The 18,134-nt window shown below is 41.5% G+C and overlaps 1 protein-coding gene across 6 annotated transcripts in view; it reads left to right on the top strand.

The window, feature by feature from the left end:
* dync2h1 (dynein cytoplasmic 2 heavy chain 1) overlaps positions 1 to 17,190 on the top strand; it is a 111,552-nt gene extending 94,362 nt beyond the window's left edge. For all 6 annotated transcript variants that reach the window (XM_079678418.1, XM_079678417.1, XM_079678419.1 and 3 more), the window contains 8 exons: positions 92 to 208; positions 3,513 to 3,620; positions 4,152 to 4,253; positions 10,767 to 10,856; positions 13,998 to 14,107; positions 14,189 to 14,270; positions 15,388 to 15,504; positions 16,386 to 17,190. In XM_079678418.1, coding sequence (XP_079534544.1) covers positions 92 to 208; positions 3,513 to 3,620; positions 4,152 to 4,253; positions 10,767 to 10,856; positions 13,998 to 14,107; positions 14,189 to 14,270; positions 15,388 to 15,504; positions 16,386 to 16,547 — 888 coding nt within the window. In that variant the 3' untranslated portion in view covers positions 16,548 to 17,190. The remainder of the gene's footprint in view (positions 1 to 91; positions 209 to 3,512; positions 3,621 to 4,151; positions 4,254 to 10,766; positions 10,857 to 13,997; positions 14,108 to 14,188; positions 14,271 to 15,387; positions 15,505 to 16,385) is intronic.
* The last annotated feature ends 944 nt before the right edge of the window (positions 17,191 to 18,134 follow it).

The following is an 18,134-nucleotide window of genomic DNA, read 5'->3' as shown; positions in this document are numbered from 1 at the left end:
TCAAATGACTAATTCAGGAACCTCATTGTCCCTTATACAGCACCTTTGCTATATTGAATAACTGTTGTGTTTATATTTGATTGACCCACAGGTGATTTCCCAGTTGCGTGTCCTGAGCCGCTCTGTAGCCACAGGGTCAAAGTTCGACAGGGAGCTCTGGTCCAATGGACTGTCGCCCATCCTTCACTTGTGGAAGAAACTCAACCAGGTCAGTTTCCGTATTTTCAGTTTATCTTCCTCACATGTTTTTTCCTTTACTTAAACTGGTAGTAAAATATCTCAGTACTTCTTTCCCCACTGGTTGTTATGCCTGAGGTTCATATGATGTACCCTACCTCTCTGAAATGACTCATTTAATTTCAATGTCAAAACCTCAAACTCTAAAATGTGTAAATTACATCATACTGTATCTTATGCATTTTTTTAATTGAACTGATAGTACCTGCTTAGTATTTTGTTCTTCTCAGGCTTTTGCAGTTCTATGCTAGTCTTTATTGGTATGCAAAAACATGTTTTTACATGCCCCTGCACTGCCCATGCAACAGCAGCAGCTAGTCTAAGGCCCCGGCCACACGAGGACGAAGACGGTCGTTTGCGTTACTGTTTAGTGTCATATAGACCGTTCGGCCACACGAGGGCGACCGAATATGACAGTAAACAACTGCGGAAACGATAAAACAAAACACACACTTCAAGTCAGATCATCACCTTTAGCTATTTTAATTACCTCTCAAACTACCTAAACTAGTTATAAATATGTTTATTTTTACAGTCGGGTCACTCATTACTGGATCAGCTGCTGCACGAGACAGACACTGACGCTGTCCGAAGAGAGGGAGGAAAAAGAGAGGCTCCATGTATTTTATTATTATATTATATAGATTCGTTATTCATTTGTTTCAAAGCTCAATAAATAACAAAAAACACCTTTGACTGGCACTTTTATAATTTTGTCCGGAAGATTAAAACTTTAATACACGTTGACTGGCGAAAAACTCTGCCCGGTTCCCTCGGCCCCCACCATGGAGAATAAACAGAAGGGCAACCATGACAACCATGCTTCTTCGCTGCTTTAGTGGAGGAAGTTACAGCGCCACGTACAGGCTCCTGCTATGTACTGCAGCTTCTCCAGCGGTTGGAGCTAAACGGTTATGGCTAGAAAGGATCCGTCTTGTGTGAATATGACGTCACGTTCTCGTTGTAACCCTCGTTGGAGCGGCTCGGAAACACACAGACAGCAGTAACATGCAACATACACTTTAATGCAGCAGTAATATTAATAGAGAAACATCACACATAATAGTAAAACACTGAAAGGGAACATTGTATTGCACCAGGAGCTATCTTGGGACTTTTACTGCGACAACGTTGACTTGCCTGTGAATAAAACATAAACAATAGTGTTGGTGATCTACAGTGTTGTCATACACCCTATTTCAACAATCACACTCCCAGTCATTGACATCATTAATAGATGGTTTAGCTTCTCACCATAATGTGCTGTGGCCCACTGATGTTAACGATCGTAACTAAAAGGCTGCCTGCCAAACGTAAACATTCAGCCACTTGCAAACTATCGCGAGAGTTTTACACTAGACGGATCCTTTCTAGCCATAACCGAGCTAAACGGAGCTGTCTCGTGTGGACAGACACTATCCGGTGAACATTGCGTGTGGACGGAAGCTTTTTTGCGATTGCGTTTGCGTTAATCCTATGCGTTTAGCCGTATGCGTCCTCGTGTGGCCGGGGCCTAAATGAAAAGCTGTGAAAGCTAATTGGAAATTAGCAGAGTCTAATTGAGGAGTGTGTGTGATAGCCACTGGCTTGCCTAGGCAGGCTGCACTGCTGTGTGCAGTTGCTTGGAGATTGGCACCTTTTCAAATCAAAAGGCCATCCACCTCTACATTAAATAATTTAGCCTCCATATTCCCGCTCTCTCTCGTTCTGCCTGTCTTTTATTCTCTCTCATGCTGTAAATCAAACACACACTTTCCATCATGGTTTGGCACCCTCAACCTCTCTCCTTCTCTCTCCTCCCTCTCCTTCTCTCTCCTCCCTCTCTGTCTCTCTTTTAGTCCACTGCAGCAGAGTTGTTTTGTACCCACTGAGAAGAAAAAATGATTGACTGTGTTAATTGTTGCCATTGTATCACCAGCTAGCTTCCCATAGATCACAATCTACCTCTGACTGCTTTCAATTAACAGCCCTTTGTCGAAAGCTAACACTCTAAGTTTGACCATCAGCGGGTGTGTTCTCCTGTGTAGCGTGTGTGTGTGTGTGTGTGTGTGTGTGTGTGTGTGTGTGTGTGTGTGTGTGTGTGTGTGTGTGTGTGTGTGTGTGTGTGTGTGTGTGTGTGTGTGTGTGTGTGTGTGTGAGAGAGAGAGAGAGAGAGAGAGAGAAAGTGTGTGTGTGTGTGTGTGTGTTAATGTTCAACCTTGTGTGCGTCTCTATAACTGTGCCCCTGCATGCTTTTGTTGGAGTTTTTATGGCCATGTGCATTTTGGTGTCTTAAGCTGTCAGTGCAGGATTTTGCACGGGGGAATGTATTTATTTTTGCTTGTTGTTTATCTAGTCTGGAACAATGTTAGAAGCATGAGACAGCAGACAGGTTATTTGGCTGTTAAGTTGCATTTTTGAATAGAGACAATAGCAGAGCTGAATCCCACCCTGCCAGCTTCTTCGTCTCAATTATCTCTCGTCTATCTCTCTCTCAACATGTTCATTCCTCCATCAAACAGACCTACCATCTTTCTCTCCCTCTCTTTCCTCCTCAGCTTCTATCTGAGTTGCTGCGAGGAAAATACAATTGGATGTGCAGAATGTCATATCTGCAACAGAATACAACAAATGATCAGTGTCTGTGCCTATTATTTATTTAACATGTTCTTTATGTACACTACAACAAACAGTACATTTTTGTGTTAACTTCTGTAAACAAATGTTCCCCCTGGTTGGCACTGCAGAGAGAGAGAAAGGCAATTCCCCATGTTGGTACATCTTGTTATTTCTGTGGAAGAATTAAGAACAAATTAATTTGGTTTATGTGTGTAGAGCTAAGGAAATCCACAGGGAAGATATACAGTAGTAATGGAGGAACTCATTTAAAAGAAAAATGATAGCATGCTGATGCACAGCGGCAGTTACAAAATGCAATAAACACCTTACTCTACATGTAAATAACATCATGTTTGTGCTCCTGTGAAGCGACCAATTTAGGTAGCCTGAAGTTTATCAGTGTTCCAGCCATAAGAGGGGCATACAGCAATTCTAGGACAATTGAACAATATTATTCAACAATCTTTCAAGCACCTATAGCCAAGGGACAAATATCTATAGCTCTCAGTTAATTAGACTGAGGTAATTATTTGTAATGCTTTGTCTGTGGAATAAAACTTCTCTTTCTCCTTCCATTATACAAACCTGTCTCTTTCAGTCTTGGAAATACCATCTTTAAAGGACTGTCTTTCTATCCTGTCAATAAACTGTCTTTTTATGTTCCTACTTTCTTTCAGGGTTCTTCTCTGATCCACCAGAAGGTGGCCCCACCCACAGAAGGCCAGGGGTCCCCGGTCCTGTCATTCATCACTCTGGAGCAGTTCAACGCCATCCGCCTGGTCCAGGTGGGTCCGATAAACTGTGCTAACGTTGTCTCAGAAAAGAATGCTACCCCTGTATTACATTGCCTAAAAAGGAAAAAGAAAAGTTCTCATAGTATGTTGTTTACAGATTTTGACTCAACGCTCTTATCAAATAACATTTGGCTTGTACCTAAAATATTAAAGAGACGTGTATGTTAGAATGACAAGAGTTATGGTACGTTAGCTTCATAAAGATGCATGAGATAAGTGCGAATCATAAACAGTAAGAAAAATGTAATTCATCTTCTCCAGTTTCTTAGCAGCAGTCTATATTTAACTTGTTATACAAACCACAGGTGCATATGTACTGAATACTCTCTTTAACATCCTAGAATGTCTTTTAAGAGAGCTAGGTAATCAGATGAGAGAAAGAAGCCCAATCAGTCAATCAAAGGGCCTGTTATAATGAACTAGTTAACAGCCATTAAATGGCACAATGTCAAATGAAACCCCAGGCACCACTGCTCTAAATATTGGCACAGTATGTCAACTAAACTGTAAGTGTTGTCACAGAGCATCCACCAATCCCTGGCTGCACTGAGCAAAGTCATCAGAGGGACCCAACTGCTGACTCCTGAAGTCCAGAAACTGGCCACCGCCCTGCTCAATCAAGAGGTAAGAAAGGAGAAAGAAGACAGCGAGTAGTCATACATTGAAACACATAGCATAAGCATTTTCACAGTGTGGGGTGAGTCACTTTCTCTGCCGAGTGGTTTTAAAGGGGGAGGGTAAAGCCTTCATACTGTGCTGAAGTTGAGACCACACGAGAAGGCATACATACTGAACATTACAGAGAGCTGACTTGTAGACATCGAGCAAACATTGCAGGTGTCCTGGTGTGTGTCCCCGGGCTGCAATGAGCACAAAGGGGATATGATGAGGTAGAGCGGGAAAGATGCACAATCAACCTTTTACTTCTTCTACGCGTGTAATCTCCTGAGAGCAGCCTTGGGCAGAGTTCCCTCTTCACGGCTCTGCTCCTCTCTCTTTTTCTATTAATCAGCATGTCTTTAGTCTCATCCCCTTCTCTCTCCACTGTGTGTCCCTCTCTTCCCTATCACATATCACATACCACTGCTATGAAATGTGTTAGTTACCAGGTAGGTTGTTATTGAGTTGAAATCAATCCCACAATATAAAACGCAGAATATGCAAAACCATGAATAATCATAATCAGAAACAGGTTTATTACCAGGTAGGTTTACACGTACGAGGAATTTGAAGATAATGCAGTTAATTAAAAGACACAAAGTGTATTTTTAATTTTAAATCACAACACCTCAAACATTCATATTCAGATCAAATGTTAAGTTCCTTTACTGAATCCGTTCTTCAGTCACAGAACAAAGACATGTTTGATTTCTCTGTTTCTTTGAAGTATGAGGAATGAGGACACATCGTAGTGCATTCTGACTGACCTGCTCTCGTAACTACTCAGTATATAAAACAGACGAGCTCTCATTCCTGTTTTACAAGTGTATAAATGCCCCCCCGCCCTTTTAATTGAGCTGGTAAAAGACTTCCTGTGACCCAGTAGGAGTGAGCTAAGCTTTTGTTCCTTATGATCCTTTCTATGACCCATTTTTTACATTCTCTCTGTTTGTGTTTCGAATAATGAAAATGCTGCATTTCAATGAGTTGTTTTACGAATCAAATACATGTATTTGTTATGCATTTGGTGTTTTGTGGGGCAGTGCAACTTCTTTGTAGAGTTTGACTATAGCCTGTTTTAAAAAAATCAGACCCAGATACAGTGGCACAACAAAGTATTCAGTCAGCCACCAATTGTGCAAGTTCTCCCACTTAAAAAGATGAGAGAGGCCTGTAATGTTTCATCCTAGGTATACCTCAACTATGAGAGACAAAATGAGAAAAAAAAAATCCAGAAAATCATATTGTCTGATTTTTAAAGGATTTATTTGCAAATGATGGTGGAAAATAACCATTTGGTCAATAACAAAAGTTCATCTCAATACTTTGTTATATACCCTTTGTTGGCAATGACAGAGGTCAAACTTTTTCTGTAAGTCTTCACAAGGTTTTCACACACGTTGCTGGTATTTTGGCCCATTCCTCCATGCAGATCTCTTCTAGAGCAGGGATGTTTTGGGGCTGTCGCTGGGCAACACGGACTTTCAACTCCCTCCAAAGATTTTCTATGGGGTTGAGATCTGGAGACTGGCTAGGCCACTCCAGGACCTTGAAATGCTTCTTACGAAGCCACTCCTTCGTTGCCCGGGCGGTGTGTTTGGGATCATTGTCATGCTGAAAGACCCAGCCACGTTTCATCTTCAATGCCCTTGCTGATGGAAGGAGGTTGTCACTCAAAATCTCACGATACATGGCCCCATTCATTCTTTCCTTTACACGGATCAGTCGTCCTGGTCCCTTTGCAGAAACACAGCCCCAAAGCATGATGTTTCCACCCCCATGTTTCACAGTAGGTATGGTGTTCTTTGGATGCAACTCAGCATTCTTTCTCCTCCAAACACGACTAGTTGAGTTTTTACCAAAAAGTTCTATTTTGGTTTCATCTGACCATATGACATTCTCCCAATCCTCTTCTGGATCATCTAAATGCTCTCTAGCAAACTTCAGATGGGCCTGGACATGTACTGGCTTAAGCAGGGGGACACGTCTGGCACTGCAGGATTTGAGTCCCTGGCGGCGTAGTGTGTTACTGATGGTAGCCTTTGTTACTTTGGTCCCAGCTCTCTGCAGGTCATGGACTAGGTCCCCCCGTGTGGTTCTGGGATTTTTGCTCACCGTTCTTGTGATCATTGTGACCCCACGGGGTGAGATCTTGCGTGGAGCCCCAGATCGAGGGAGATTATCAGTGGTCTTGTATGTCTTCCATTTTCTAATAATTGCTCCCACAGTTGATTTCTTCACACCAAGCTGCTTACCTATTGCAGATTCAGTCTTCCCAGCCTGGTGCAGGTCTACAATGTTGTTTCTGGTGTCCTTTGACAGCTCTTTGGTCTTGGCCATAGTGGAGTTTGGAGTGTGACTATTTGAGGTTGTGGACAGGTGTCTTTTATACTGATAACGAGTTCAAACAGGTGCCATTAATACAGTTAACAAGTGGAGGACAGAGGAGGCTCTTAAAGAAGAAGTTACAGGTCTGTGAGAGCCAGAAATCTTGTTTTTTTGTCGGTGACCAAATACTTATTTTACACCATAATTTGCAAATAAATTCTTTAAAAATCAGACAATGTGATTTTCTGGATTTTTTTTTTCTCATTTTGTCTTTCATAGTTGAGGTATACCTAGGATGAAAATGACAGGCCTCTCTCATCTTTTTAAGTGGGAGAACTTGCACAATTGGTGGCTGACTAAATACTTTTTTGCCTCACTGTAACAGTGTGTTGAACAGAAGTTGCCAGTGGTATCACGAAACCTTGGGGAAAAGGAGCAGCTTGTCACCTCTTGTTGATGCTGTCGTATATTCTTGCAGTTCAGAAAATGTAGAGACATTTTTAAAGATTTACTAGCAGCTGAATTGAACATGAAGGCAAAGGGTGTTCTTGCTTGTTTGGGTCACCACTCAGTACTCCACAGCTCAGAGCTATATGATAATCCTCCATTATCTATCAGAGCAGAATTTATTGGATGACCTTTCATAATCTGCAGTTAAATTGTAAAGTCTAGATTGATTCTGTAGATAATGGCATTACATCCTGGTCCATAACACCTTCACAAACAAAATAAAAGCGAGCTAAGTTATGTCTCATAAATCTGAATCCCATCTTTTCACTGTATGCTAAATACCATTAATCTCATGAAGTTATATATCAATAAAAAACATACCTCTCTTTTCTACTAATTCATTGGCCTTTGTGAAGTCCATTTCCTCAGAATAATTACATTAAATTCTAAATGTGTTAACAGATGGTTGTCACTGCTCAGTGTACATTACATTAGATGTCTTACCAGAAATAACATGAAGTAAAATGACTCAGCACATCGCAGTCTCCAGCCATGTTCCATTATGTATTAAGTGTCCGTTTTAACCAACCATCACTGATTAGCCCAGTTCCAGCCACAGAAGAGGAACGAGCTGCTGAAGTGATTTATATATTTGGAAAACGAACCATTTGGGGTTGTGTAATATTGTAAAAGCATAGCAAGCACATCTCTGGAGGGCTCAGCTCCATTGCCCCTCTCCTGAGCTGTGCAGTAAAAAATAATTAGATACTTGGAAACTACCCAAGCGTCACAAGAAAGTTGTAAGCAGCGCTGAAAAGAGAAATAAATATCAGCACTGCCTTTCGTCAGTGGAAAGATCATTAATATCGAGACATGATGCAGAGATGGCTTTTTGATTAAAGGTTAAAACATCTCTAGGATCAGTAATTCTTTTAAGTGCTGGTTGTAAAAATTGGTATGTCAATCCGTACTTTTTTACGTAATTACCAAAGTGACGTCCAAGCAAATAATTGATCAAATGAATCTTCTTATTCAACACTTGTATTTGACAGCAAGCCCCACCAGCTACTTTAAAAATGCAGTTACCTCTGAGACTGGATTTGCATTAATGAAATGCTCAGGCAAAAAACTGCAATGCGAATGCAGGAAGTATTCCTTGATTTCTTAATTTCTCACTAACTAAAGAGAGCTCACACTTTCTTAGTCTTTTAATTAGTTTTTTAAGTCAACAATAATTTGGTCTGAAAACAGATCTTTAGATGTTTATTTTCACAAAAAGCTGCTTAATATTAAAACAAAAGTGTAATCTATACTCAGATAAGCTTTTTGTGGGTGTTAATATCTCTGGAAGTAAATGTGTCTTCCATTATCATTAACATTGATAAAGTATAACAAATATTAGCGAATTTCATTGATATAACCTAAATCTGCACACTAATCTGCCCACTCATTTCAAATCAGTTTGACACACACAGACACGCAGCAGGAGAGTGACTGAACAGTTGACTTGCAGCTGAGAGACATGCAAGGACCCTTTTAGTTCCATTATGAATTTTCAAGCTTGAATAACATCGAATTTGTAATCCTTAATATCCCACTGTGAGGATGTGTGCTAATGCGTGAGGAGAGCATCTAGACGGCTCTCTGATCTCTGTTTAACAGTTAAAGCAGCGCAGACCCTCTAACCTGTCTCTGAGTTAACCCTTGTCTCCTGGGGGGAAGTTTCCTCTTGCCACCTACACACAAATAGTACTAAGTTGCAAACTGCCCCCTCTTTGTTCAAGGTTAAAACTACTTAGGCCCCGGCCACACGAGGACGAAAACGGTCGTTTGCGTTGCTGTTTAGTGTCATATAGACCGTTCGGCCACACGAGGACGACCGAATATGACAGTAAACAACTGCGGAAACGATAAATTCAGATTATTTATCTTTCTCTCGATATGGACATAAACGCGAGTGAAGTCTAATCTGACAGGACGGAGACACGCAGCTCTGCTCACCTGCAGCTCCTCCCGCTGTGATGCAGCGGTGAACGGAGCAAAACACACACTTCAAGTCAGATCATCACCCTTAGCTATTTTAATTACCTCTCAAACTACCTAAACTAGTTATAAATATGTTTATTTTTACTGTCGGGTCACTCATTACTGGATCAGCTGCTGCATGAGACAGACACTGACGCTGTCCGAAGAGAGGGAGGAAAAAGAGAGGCTCCATGTATTATATTATTATATTATATAGATTCGTTATTCATTTGTTTTGAAGTTCAATAAATAACAAAAAACACCTTTGACCGACACTTTTATAATTTTGTTCGGAAGATTTAAACTTTAACTGGCGAAAAACTCTGCCCGGTTCCCTCGGCCCCCACCGCGGAGAATAAACAGAAGGGCAACCATGACAACCATGCTTCTTTGCTGCTTTTGTTGAGGAAGTTACAGCGCCACGTACAGGCTCCTGCTATGTACTGCAGCTTCTCCAGCGGTTGGGGCTAAACGGAGCTGTCTCGTGTGGACAGACACTACCCGGTGAACATTGCGTGTGGACGGAAGCTTTTTTGCGTTTGCGTTAATCCTATGCGTTTAGCCGTATGCGTCCTCGTGTGGCCGGGGCCTTAGTAAGCATGTGTAAAGATTGTAAAGGACATTGACTGTAGTCTCGTACATTAGCCCATCCTTCCTCCTTCCTCATCCAAACATGTTGCTGCACCTTAAAACATTGCTTTGGATTCTGTTTTATAAAATAAACAATGCTGCCTCGAAAAAAGGAAAAATAAGCAATTGTTTTTTTCTGAGGAGGTTTGTTTTGCCAAATCAGTGAGGCACTGTACTTGTACCATGTTCTTTTAAAACAGTTCCTGTGTGAGACAGAGGGAAACAATGGATAAACACAGACATAATGATTTAAATGAATTGTACCTTGTACTAACATGATGAGCCCGACCGAAAACCATTTCTGTGTTTGCATCTCAGTCTTTAGTCACTGACGTTTTGTATAAGCATTTATTTTGTGATAAGCCGAATATGTATACAGTAAAACAAGCACTTACAATATTTATTCATATCATATCATCATATCTGCCACCTTTAACCCTTCACCCAGACATGTTGTTTGCCAGAGCACAGTGGCAGTCCAGCCTGGGAGTGTGTATGCCCTTTAGCGGATAAACCACATGTTTAAATGTGTTAGGTCACGGTGACCCCGCAGGGTCCAGTGTCCTCAGGTTTGTCGAGGACATTTTAGCAACAGTGGCAGCCCTATAGTGATAGAGAAAGAGGGAGACATAATCTCACTGAGATTTGGAGACTTTATTTAGCACTGTTTATGGTTCATGCCATCAGGAAGCATTACAACTAAGTGACTTTTATCGCTGCACTAGCAACCTAATTAAAATAACAGGCAAAAACAAATCAAGTGACTCTTTCTGCACACATTAGCTACTTCCCCTGGAACAATGTCTCCAACAAAGCTCAGTGAGTCTGCAGTCCTGCTGTTGAGGCTCTTTGGGTTGTGAGCAGCGTTCAGTAAGTGATGAAGAGGCACGTTCAGTCAACATCACAGCAGCAGGACCGAAGCACTGGCTTACTGAGTGTCCACAGCTAATATGGCTGACTATTTTGCTGACATCAGGTTTTGTGTTTTATAATTATGGCTTTGAATAAACATTCTTCTTCTTGATCCCTTTACCTCTGTTTCAGTGTCCTTTAACATGGCAGACTAAATGGGAGGGACCAGAAGAGCCAATGCAATACCTCCGAGCTGTAGTAACCCGGGCTCTCGCCATACAGGTAACACAACAAACTGTACTCTCATCTCTCCCTTTCTCTGACTTGTAATGGTATAGTGCATTTTATTTTTGATGGAACCTTAGAAGACACTATTATGGGGGAAAATGTCATATAATCATGAATCATCATGTGATCCTAGCCATGGTTAAGTTTAGTGTCATTCAGCAGCTGAAAGTAGCACACGGCTTGCTTCTATCAAAGGACTTGTGGTAACATTTGTGAGCGATAACTGGTAGTCCAGATATTTTTCTGGCGCCCTAACTCCTAAACCCAACAGCCCCCTCTGTTCTCTCACAGGAATTAAACTCAACAGGCATACCAGTTTTTGAATCAGCATTAGTACACTGATTAAGACATGTATTTAAATCCATCATGCATTAATACCCTACCAGGAGCCATTTGTGATTAACATTACACAAGGGGTCTGTAGTCGCAAAATTGTAAAGAAATATATATTTTCCCCTCAGATATCTCACTATGAACCTGGACCTGTTTTCTGGTGTTTCTCATTCAAAAACTAAATTGGATCATTATATAGAAGCATGAGGTCCGGTGAAGTGTTTGCCCTGCTTTTTCAGCCAGGAAATAAAGATTCTGGCTGAAACTCCTCTCGACTGTCTGACTGTACGCCTACTTCAATATGTTCTGGCAGACTAGAAAACACACATGCTCAGAAATTATTTATTTTATATGAATTTCATGCACTTCGTTATTCGTGTGGGCGAGCATCGCTGCCTGTGTGTGTCGGTCTGCCTCCCCATCTGTTTGTGTGTCTGCCTGCCATCTCTCCTTTCTTTCTGTCTACCTGCTCTCCATCTGTCTCCATGTGTGTCTATCTGGAGGCTGCACTGTCCTTAGCTGTCTATTCCTGCCCATCAGCACTGAGTGATATCTCTGTTAGCAGTGTGTCTGCGTCCTGTTAGCTAATCAGCCTAATACAGGCTGTGTGGAGCTGCAGAAGAATAAAGAGCTAACCGCGCAGCAGAGCACCCCAAACGAGCAGGCCGACCTTGAAAACACTGAACTGCTCACACACACACATAAAGAATATGCACCCAAATACTATGCATAGCAGGACACGCTGCCTGGCTGTCTTATTAATACCCAAAAGACTCGGAGCATGTCTGCCTCTCTGTGTGCGTGACTGTGCATCAGTACGAACTTGCATTTATGCATTTTTGTTGACATAATGCTTATCCCAATTTATCTCTTAAGTCAGTGAAGACTGATGCTGTGCTACTAGGGAATACATTTATAATAAAGATTGGATCAGATGTCTATCTCTACTTCTGCCTCTATTTGTCAGCATTCCTCTGAAGCTGTCCTCCCAAATCCTTGAGTTGTCATGGTGTGTCATGGTGTGACGGAGAAACACGCCTGCTGTTAAATACAATGCAAACTGACCCAGAATAGATCAAAACGGAAATATTATGTCAACTCTCAAGGCTTAAATCTGACCACTAAAGCCATTCAGGCTTATTTATATCAAGATAAGCTCGCTGGTAAGGACAATGAGATCAGCTATTTTGCATCTTAGTAACATTTCCCCCCCAACAAAGGAAAGCCTGCAAAAGACGATTGTTGTGTTAGATATGGTATCAGTGAGCTCTGCCTTTGACAATAACTAGTTGTTGCTGTGACACAGAAGGAGGCTGCTTACACTATCAGAGCAGATGTTGTTGTTTAAGGAAGACTGTACACATAGGAGAAAGCTTAGAGGTGTCTATCTGCAGATCTCCATCACACAGATTCATACTGCATCTCTGTTTTCTTTCTGTGTACATTCACATTTTCTCCGCATGTGCCTGTGATTGTCTAAGTATGCAGTATACACGTACGTGTGAGTGTGTGTGTGTGTGTGTGTGTGTGTGTGTGTGTGTGTGTGTGTGTGTGTGTGTGTGTGTGTGTGTGTGTGTGTGTGTGTGTGTGTGTGTGTGTGTGTGTGTGTGTGTGTGTGTGTGTGTGTGTGTGTGTGTGTGTGTGTGTGTGTGTGTTGATAAATCAATTTGGTGAAAATTAAGGCTATTAAAAAGTATTAAACAGCATTTTCCAAGGTATTAAATGTTGTAGCTTGTTTTCAATAAGTGCATAAATTGTCCCAAGAGTTTGTATTCTACAGTCTGCCTGAATGTAATCATGGCGTAGGTGTGTAGTGTGATTCTGTGTAGTTTATTTATGGCATCCCGTTGGATTTGACATCATCTGAACAGGACATCGCACGCTCACTGCTTGATAGCGCGCAAAGGTCTGTTTACGCCGGTTGTTAAACAACATCGTTATGGGGAAATGCAAGTCTGCGTCCAAATGGTTGGAAGATAAGGAGGAAGGAAAATAATACTGTATATAGTCAATGTGAGGTAAAGTGTTGCCAAGGTAACCGGTTAAAACTCAAAGTGACAATGAGGTCTTAAAATGTGTGGAAAGGGTCTTAAGAAAGGTCTTAAAAGGAATTACATTTGACTTCAGGATTCCTGCATATACCCTGGTGTGTGTGTGTGTGTGTGTGTGTGTGTGTGTGTGTGTGTGTGTGTGTGTGTGTGTGTGTGTGTGTGTGTGTGTGTGTGTGTGTGTGTGTGTGTGTGTGTGTGTGTGTGTGTGTGTGTGTGTGTGTGTGTGTGTGTGTGTGTGTGTGTGTGTGTGTGTGTGTGTGTGCTCACTCACTGTATTCCCATTAGCAGGTAATTGGGGTCCCAATGTTATCGGCTTGTTGATGTTGTGATTAAAGGACACGAGGAAATGAAATACTCTTCTGGCCACACGTTTGTATTGACTTTGTGTTTTGCTTTGACTCTTTGTAACCCTGTTTATCTCTCGTTAACAAACACACACTGACTCAAATAGGAATATGATGATCTTTCCACTCACAGATCGATGTTCCCTATCAAAATGTACTTTCTGAATTTTTATAAACTGCTGTGGTCATGAGAGGGCGAAGATTTAGAACGAATATTTCAAGTTTTGAGAGCCGGTTCTATCTGTGTCAAATGCCACTAATTGAACTGAAGAAAATGTTATCTTGTATTGATCTGCTGAATGTGTTGGCTCCCTCCTGTGTAACAAATACAATGTCATGCCTGATTGATGTGTTATTATTTGCTATGTTTTTGGTTCATTCATGTGTGTTGTGTTCTGTGTATCCAGAGCTGGGTGGAGCGTGCAGGCAGACAGGCTCTTCTATCAGACACCCTGGATCTCTCCGAGCTCTTCCACCCTGACACCTTCCTCAACGCTTTGAGACAGGAAACTGCCAGGTGACACTGAATGCTAGTCGATTAGTGTGAAAAAGAATCAGTGCTGAAGTTAATACCATCTTTTCTTTGTTGTGGTTTTAGATCCATGGGTTGCTCTATGGATAGTTTAGTGTTTGTGTCGTCATGGAGGAGTCCAATTGCACACGCCAAGCTGCAAGTCAAGGTACGACAAGCTCACACTCTGCTAGATCATGCATGCAGACAGCAGGCACACACAACATAACAACACTTAGAGGAGGAAGACTCTTTTCACTGATAATTGGAAAGAAAGGAAGTAGCAGAGTGCAAGAATAGAATACTAAAAGAGAGAAGCAAGTGAGTACGACTTCTGCTAATCCACTAGAGACTCTCTCTGGTGTAATAGGCTCTCTTCATGGATTCAATGGACACCAAGCCATATAATAAAAAGAGCGAGTGTTCACTTTGAACAACTTACATTTGCATGCTCTGATTTAATGGTGATATAATTGTATTGTCTACAATTTAAATACTCTTTTTCTAGATGTTCTTTTTTTTTGTTGCCAATGAGAATTGGCATGGCGTGACTTGCACTTAGTGAAAATATATACAAATAGAGAAGGGAAGGGTCCGGGGTGGTTAAAAGGAGACTGCAGCTGCAGGGAGGGAAGAGGAATACTCAGACATCTGACAGGGAAAGTGAAAGGGGATAATTGTTGTAAAGCAATGAGCTCTCCTACACACACACACACACACACACACACACACACACACACACACACACACACACACACACACACACACACACACACACACACACACACACACACACACACACACACACACACACACACACACACACACACACACACACACACACACATATACACACACACATACACATACACATACACATACACATACACACACACACACACAATGCTGCTTTTCTGGGATTAGTCTCTCGCTCCCTCTCTTGTTTGTCCTTGCCCAGATGATGGTGATCTAGTAGTTGTCTGTGCACGTCCCTTTATAGTCTGCTCTTCTGTGGAAAGTCCCTGAGTCACTGTGCTGAATCCACTCACAGTGTGTAAAACATGCTAACATCTTTTCTCTCAAGCTGTGCATGTAGTTGTGTCTTTGTTTTTATTTGTGTATCTCTTTATATCTCACCAGACCTTTTGCTACGTCATTCCCTCCCTCTGTTTAATATGCTGTTTGTAATCCTCCCTCATTTTACAATCACTTTGTTCAATTGCTGTGTTCAAGAGTTCCTCAGGCTCTCCTTGCGCCTCATGCCTCCTCTTGTACTCCTCTTCCAGGTCGGGGGTCTCCAGTTGGAGGGTTGTAGTTTTGACGGTGTTCATCTCTGTGAGAATCAACACGACTCTCCCAGTGTGTCCGCGGTCCCGCCCTGCTACATGGCCTGGGTGACACAGGTGTGTGTTTGTCTTTAAATCAGACGCAAAAACAAAAATTAGAACAATTATAACAATAATATAAAATCTGATAAAAAAACGAAATAAATACGTATACAAGAAAATGTAATATACGGTGTAGAAATATTTGTGGTTCTGTTAGATCGTTCTACTGTCTGATCGGTCATGGAACTTTGTCTGAATCCTATAGGACGGTTTATCTATTTCATATGAAAGTAACGATTAAATAAGACGTATTCAGGATGAAGCCGTGGTCCATGGCAGAATACCAAACATGTGTGCTCTAACAGGGAGTCTTTGGAGATACATCCATTGATTGGGTTGAAACCCTCTATAATGTTCAGCTTTCTGTTTTTTCTGATGAGAATAACAAAAATATAAATTTAGAATTAGACTTAAAATATGAGTTTTGAAATATACTGCATATAGTTATATATATTTAGATAGTTATGTCTACTAGTTATATACATATGTGTTAATAATGGGCATAATTAGGCTCCAGCTGTAGAGGGAAGGCTGATAGTCTTTAAATAGACAAGACACATTTTTGGTCTTGTTTTAGTTGGCGGAAAGACTAATGTGGACTGACCACATTTTTTGTTACATTATTTCAGGCAACATTATTTTGGACACTTGATAGCATGATCAGAATAGTGATGTTTTCTTTTGTTGGGTTAAACTAAGCAGCTTCTCTATGCCCACTTTGGGGGAAAGGTGCTGACCTCCTCACATCACCTCAAGTGGCTTCAGAAAAGTTAAATCCGAGAATGTGCCACTTCAGTTAGTGTGTGTAACACATCTGTTTAATGCATGTTAACTACTTGCATTTTCTGTCATTTTGCATACACTCATTAATTGTTGTGTTCTGTGTTTGGTCCCAGAGCTCTGCTGCTGACTCGGCTGCTTCAGAGGAGAGCATCTGGCTGCCTCTGTACACGAGCTCAGAGAGGGTGAAGGTGGTCACACACATCTGCCTCCCCTGTGGAGTGAACCCTAACCAGTGGATTCAGACTGGAGCCGCTCTGTTCCTCAAACAACAGTGAAAGGAAGTAGTATACACACACAAAGACCCTAACAACAGAGGACTGTGTGAGCACTGGAAGCCTCAGGTGAAGATGATGTTGTCATGAAAGGCAGATATCACTGGGGAACAATTATTAATGCTGCAAAAATGTCAGGCTTCAACGCTGACACCATCGTTTTTTGAATGAAGTACCTTAGCTTGGAGACCAAAGATTAAAACAAGCAGTTACAGTATGCCACCATTTGCATTAGATGGTACAACAGGAGTGAAAACTGAATAACCGACTGAAGTGGTTTGCTTATAGGAACACTAATACTGGAATGTAAAGCCTGTTCTTCTCCTGACAGCTAAATGCAGCAGCAGTAACATAACATAATATTAATTGAACATCAAGTAATAACTTTTGATACCTCTGAATTATCCTCATGTTAGTCCCACTACAGATATCTTATACATTTCGTAAAATAGTGTTGAAATCTTATTTATCTTCTTACTTATCTTAAAAGTTATTTTGTGTACACATTTTGTGAAGAACAATATCAAATTTGATGTACTAAACTTAGGATTGAATGTTTGATTCATGGTTATTCTGTTTACTAAGTGTATTTTTGGACCATATTTATTCAAAATAAAGATGAAATTAAAGTCATTATTGCTGTCAATTTTAGTCTTAGTAGTCGTTTACTTGCATCTTTCCAGCCATGTGGTCTCTCTTCTTATCGGATTTCAGTTCGGCATCTATTATCAGAGTTAAGAATAATACACAGAGGTGTGTGTGTGTGTGTGTGTGTGTGTGTGTGTGTGTGTGTGTGTGTGTGTGTGTGTGTGTGTGTGTGTGTGTGTGTGTGTGTGTGTGTGTGTGTGTGTGTGTGTGTGTGTGTGTGTGTGTGTGTGTGTGTGTGTGTGTGTTCAAGACCACACACTAGCAGTAGTCACGTTTGATCAACAGTAAACAATACGAATCAAAGTTCACTCTGCTTGATCTGCCACTCACTCAATTCTGCTTAAACGGGCCCTACAGGCGTGAAACCCCTCACTGTCTTTTCCCAAAGCAAATTGTGCTTCTCTCACACACACACACACACACACACACACACACACACACACACACACACACACACACACACACACACACACACACACACACACACACACACACACACACACACACACACACACCTACATTCACAAGCTCTCAGTTAGTCTCTAACCTCTGTGATTGGTTGAGGTAGAGTGGAGTCAGTGAAGCTGTGATGGATAGCCACAGAAGCTCGAGGGAGTGTGTAAGATGTTTGTGTGCGTTTTTGCATGAATGCAACCAAGAGCATCACATTTGATGGATGGCTTAATTAAGCATTTCTCCCTGTATCTGCCTTTTCCCGCCTTTGTGTTTATGCAGTTGTGCAGATGTATGGAGGATATCTGTGAGTGCACTCATCTGTGAATGTGTGTTTTTGCGGAGACGGAGAGAAAGGCTTGAAATGAGGGGGGAGCGAGTATTGTGTGTGCACTGCAGTGTGACAAAATGGGAATGAAATGGAACAGCAGGTTTAAAAAAGAGAAAGGATTGGATTTCGGCGAAACACGGCCCTCTGGGTCAGAGAGC

This window comes from Notothenia rossii (genome assembly GCF_949606895.1).
Source record: "Notothenia rossii genome assembly, chromosome: 4".
In the NCBI taxonomy this organism is placed as follows: domain Eukaryota; kingdom Metazoa; phylum Chordata; class Actinopteri; order Perciformes; family Nototheniidae; genus Notothenia; species Notothenia rossii.
The sequence above is the reverse complement of the archived record's forward strand: the minus strand, read 5'-3'. Positions and strand labels throughout refer to the sequence as shown.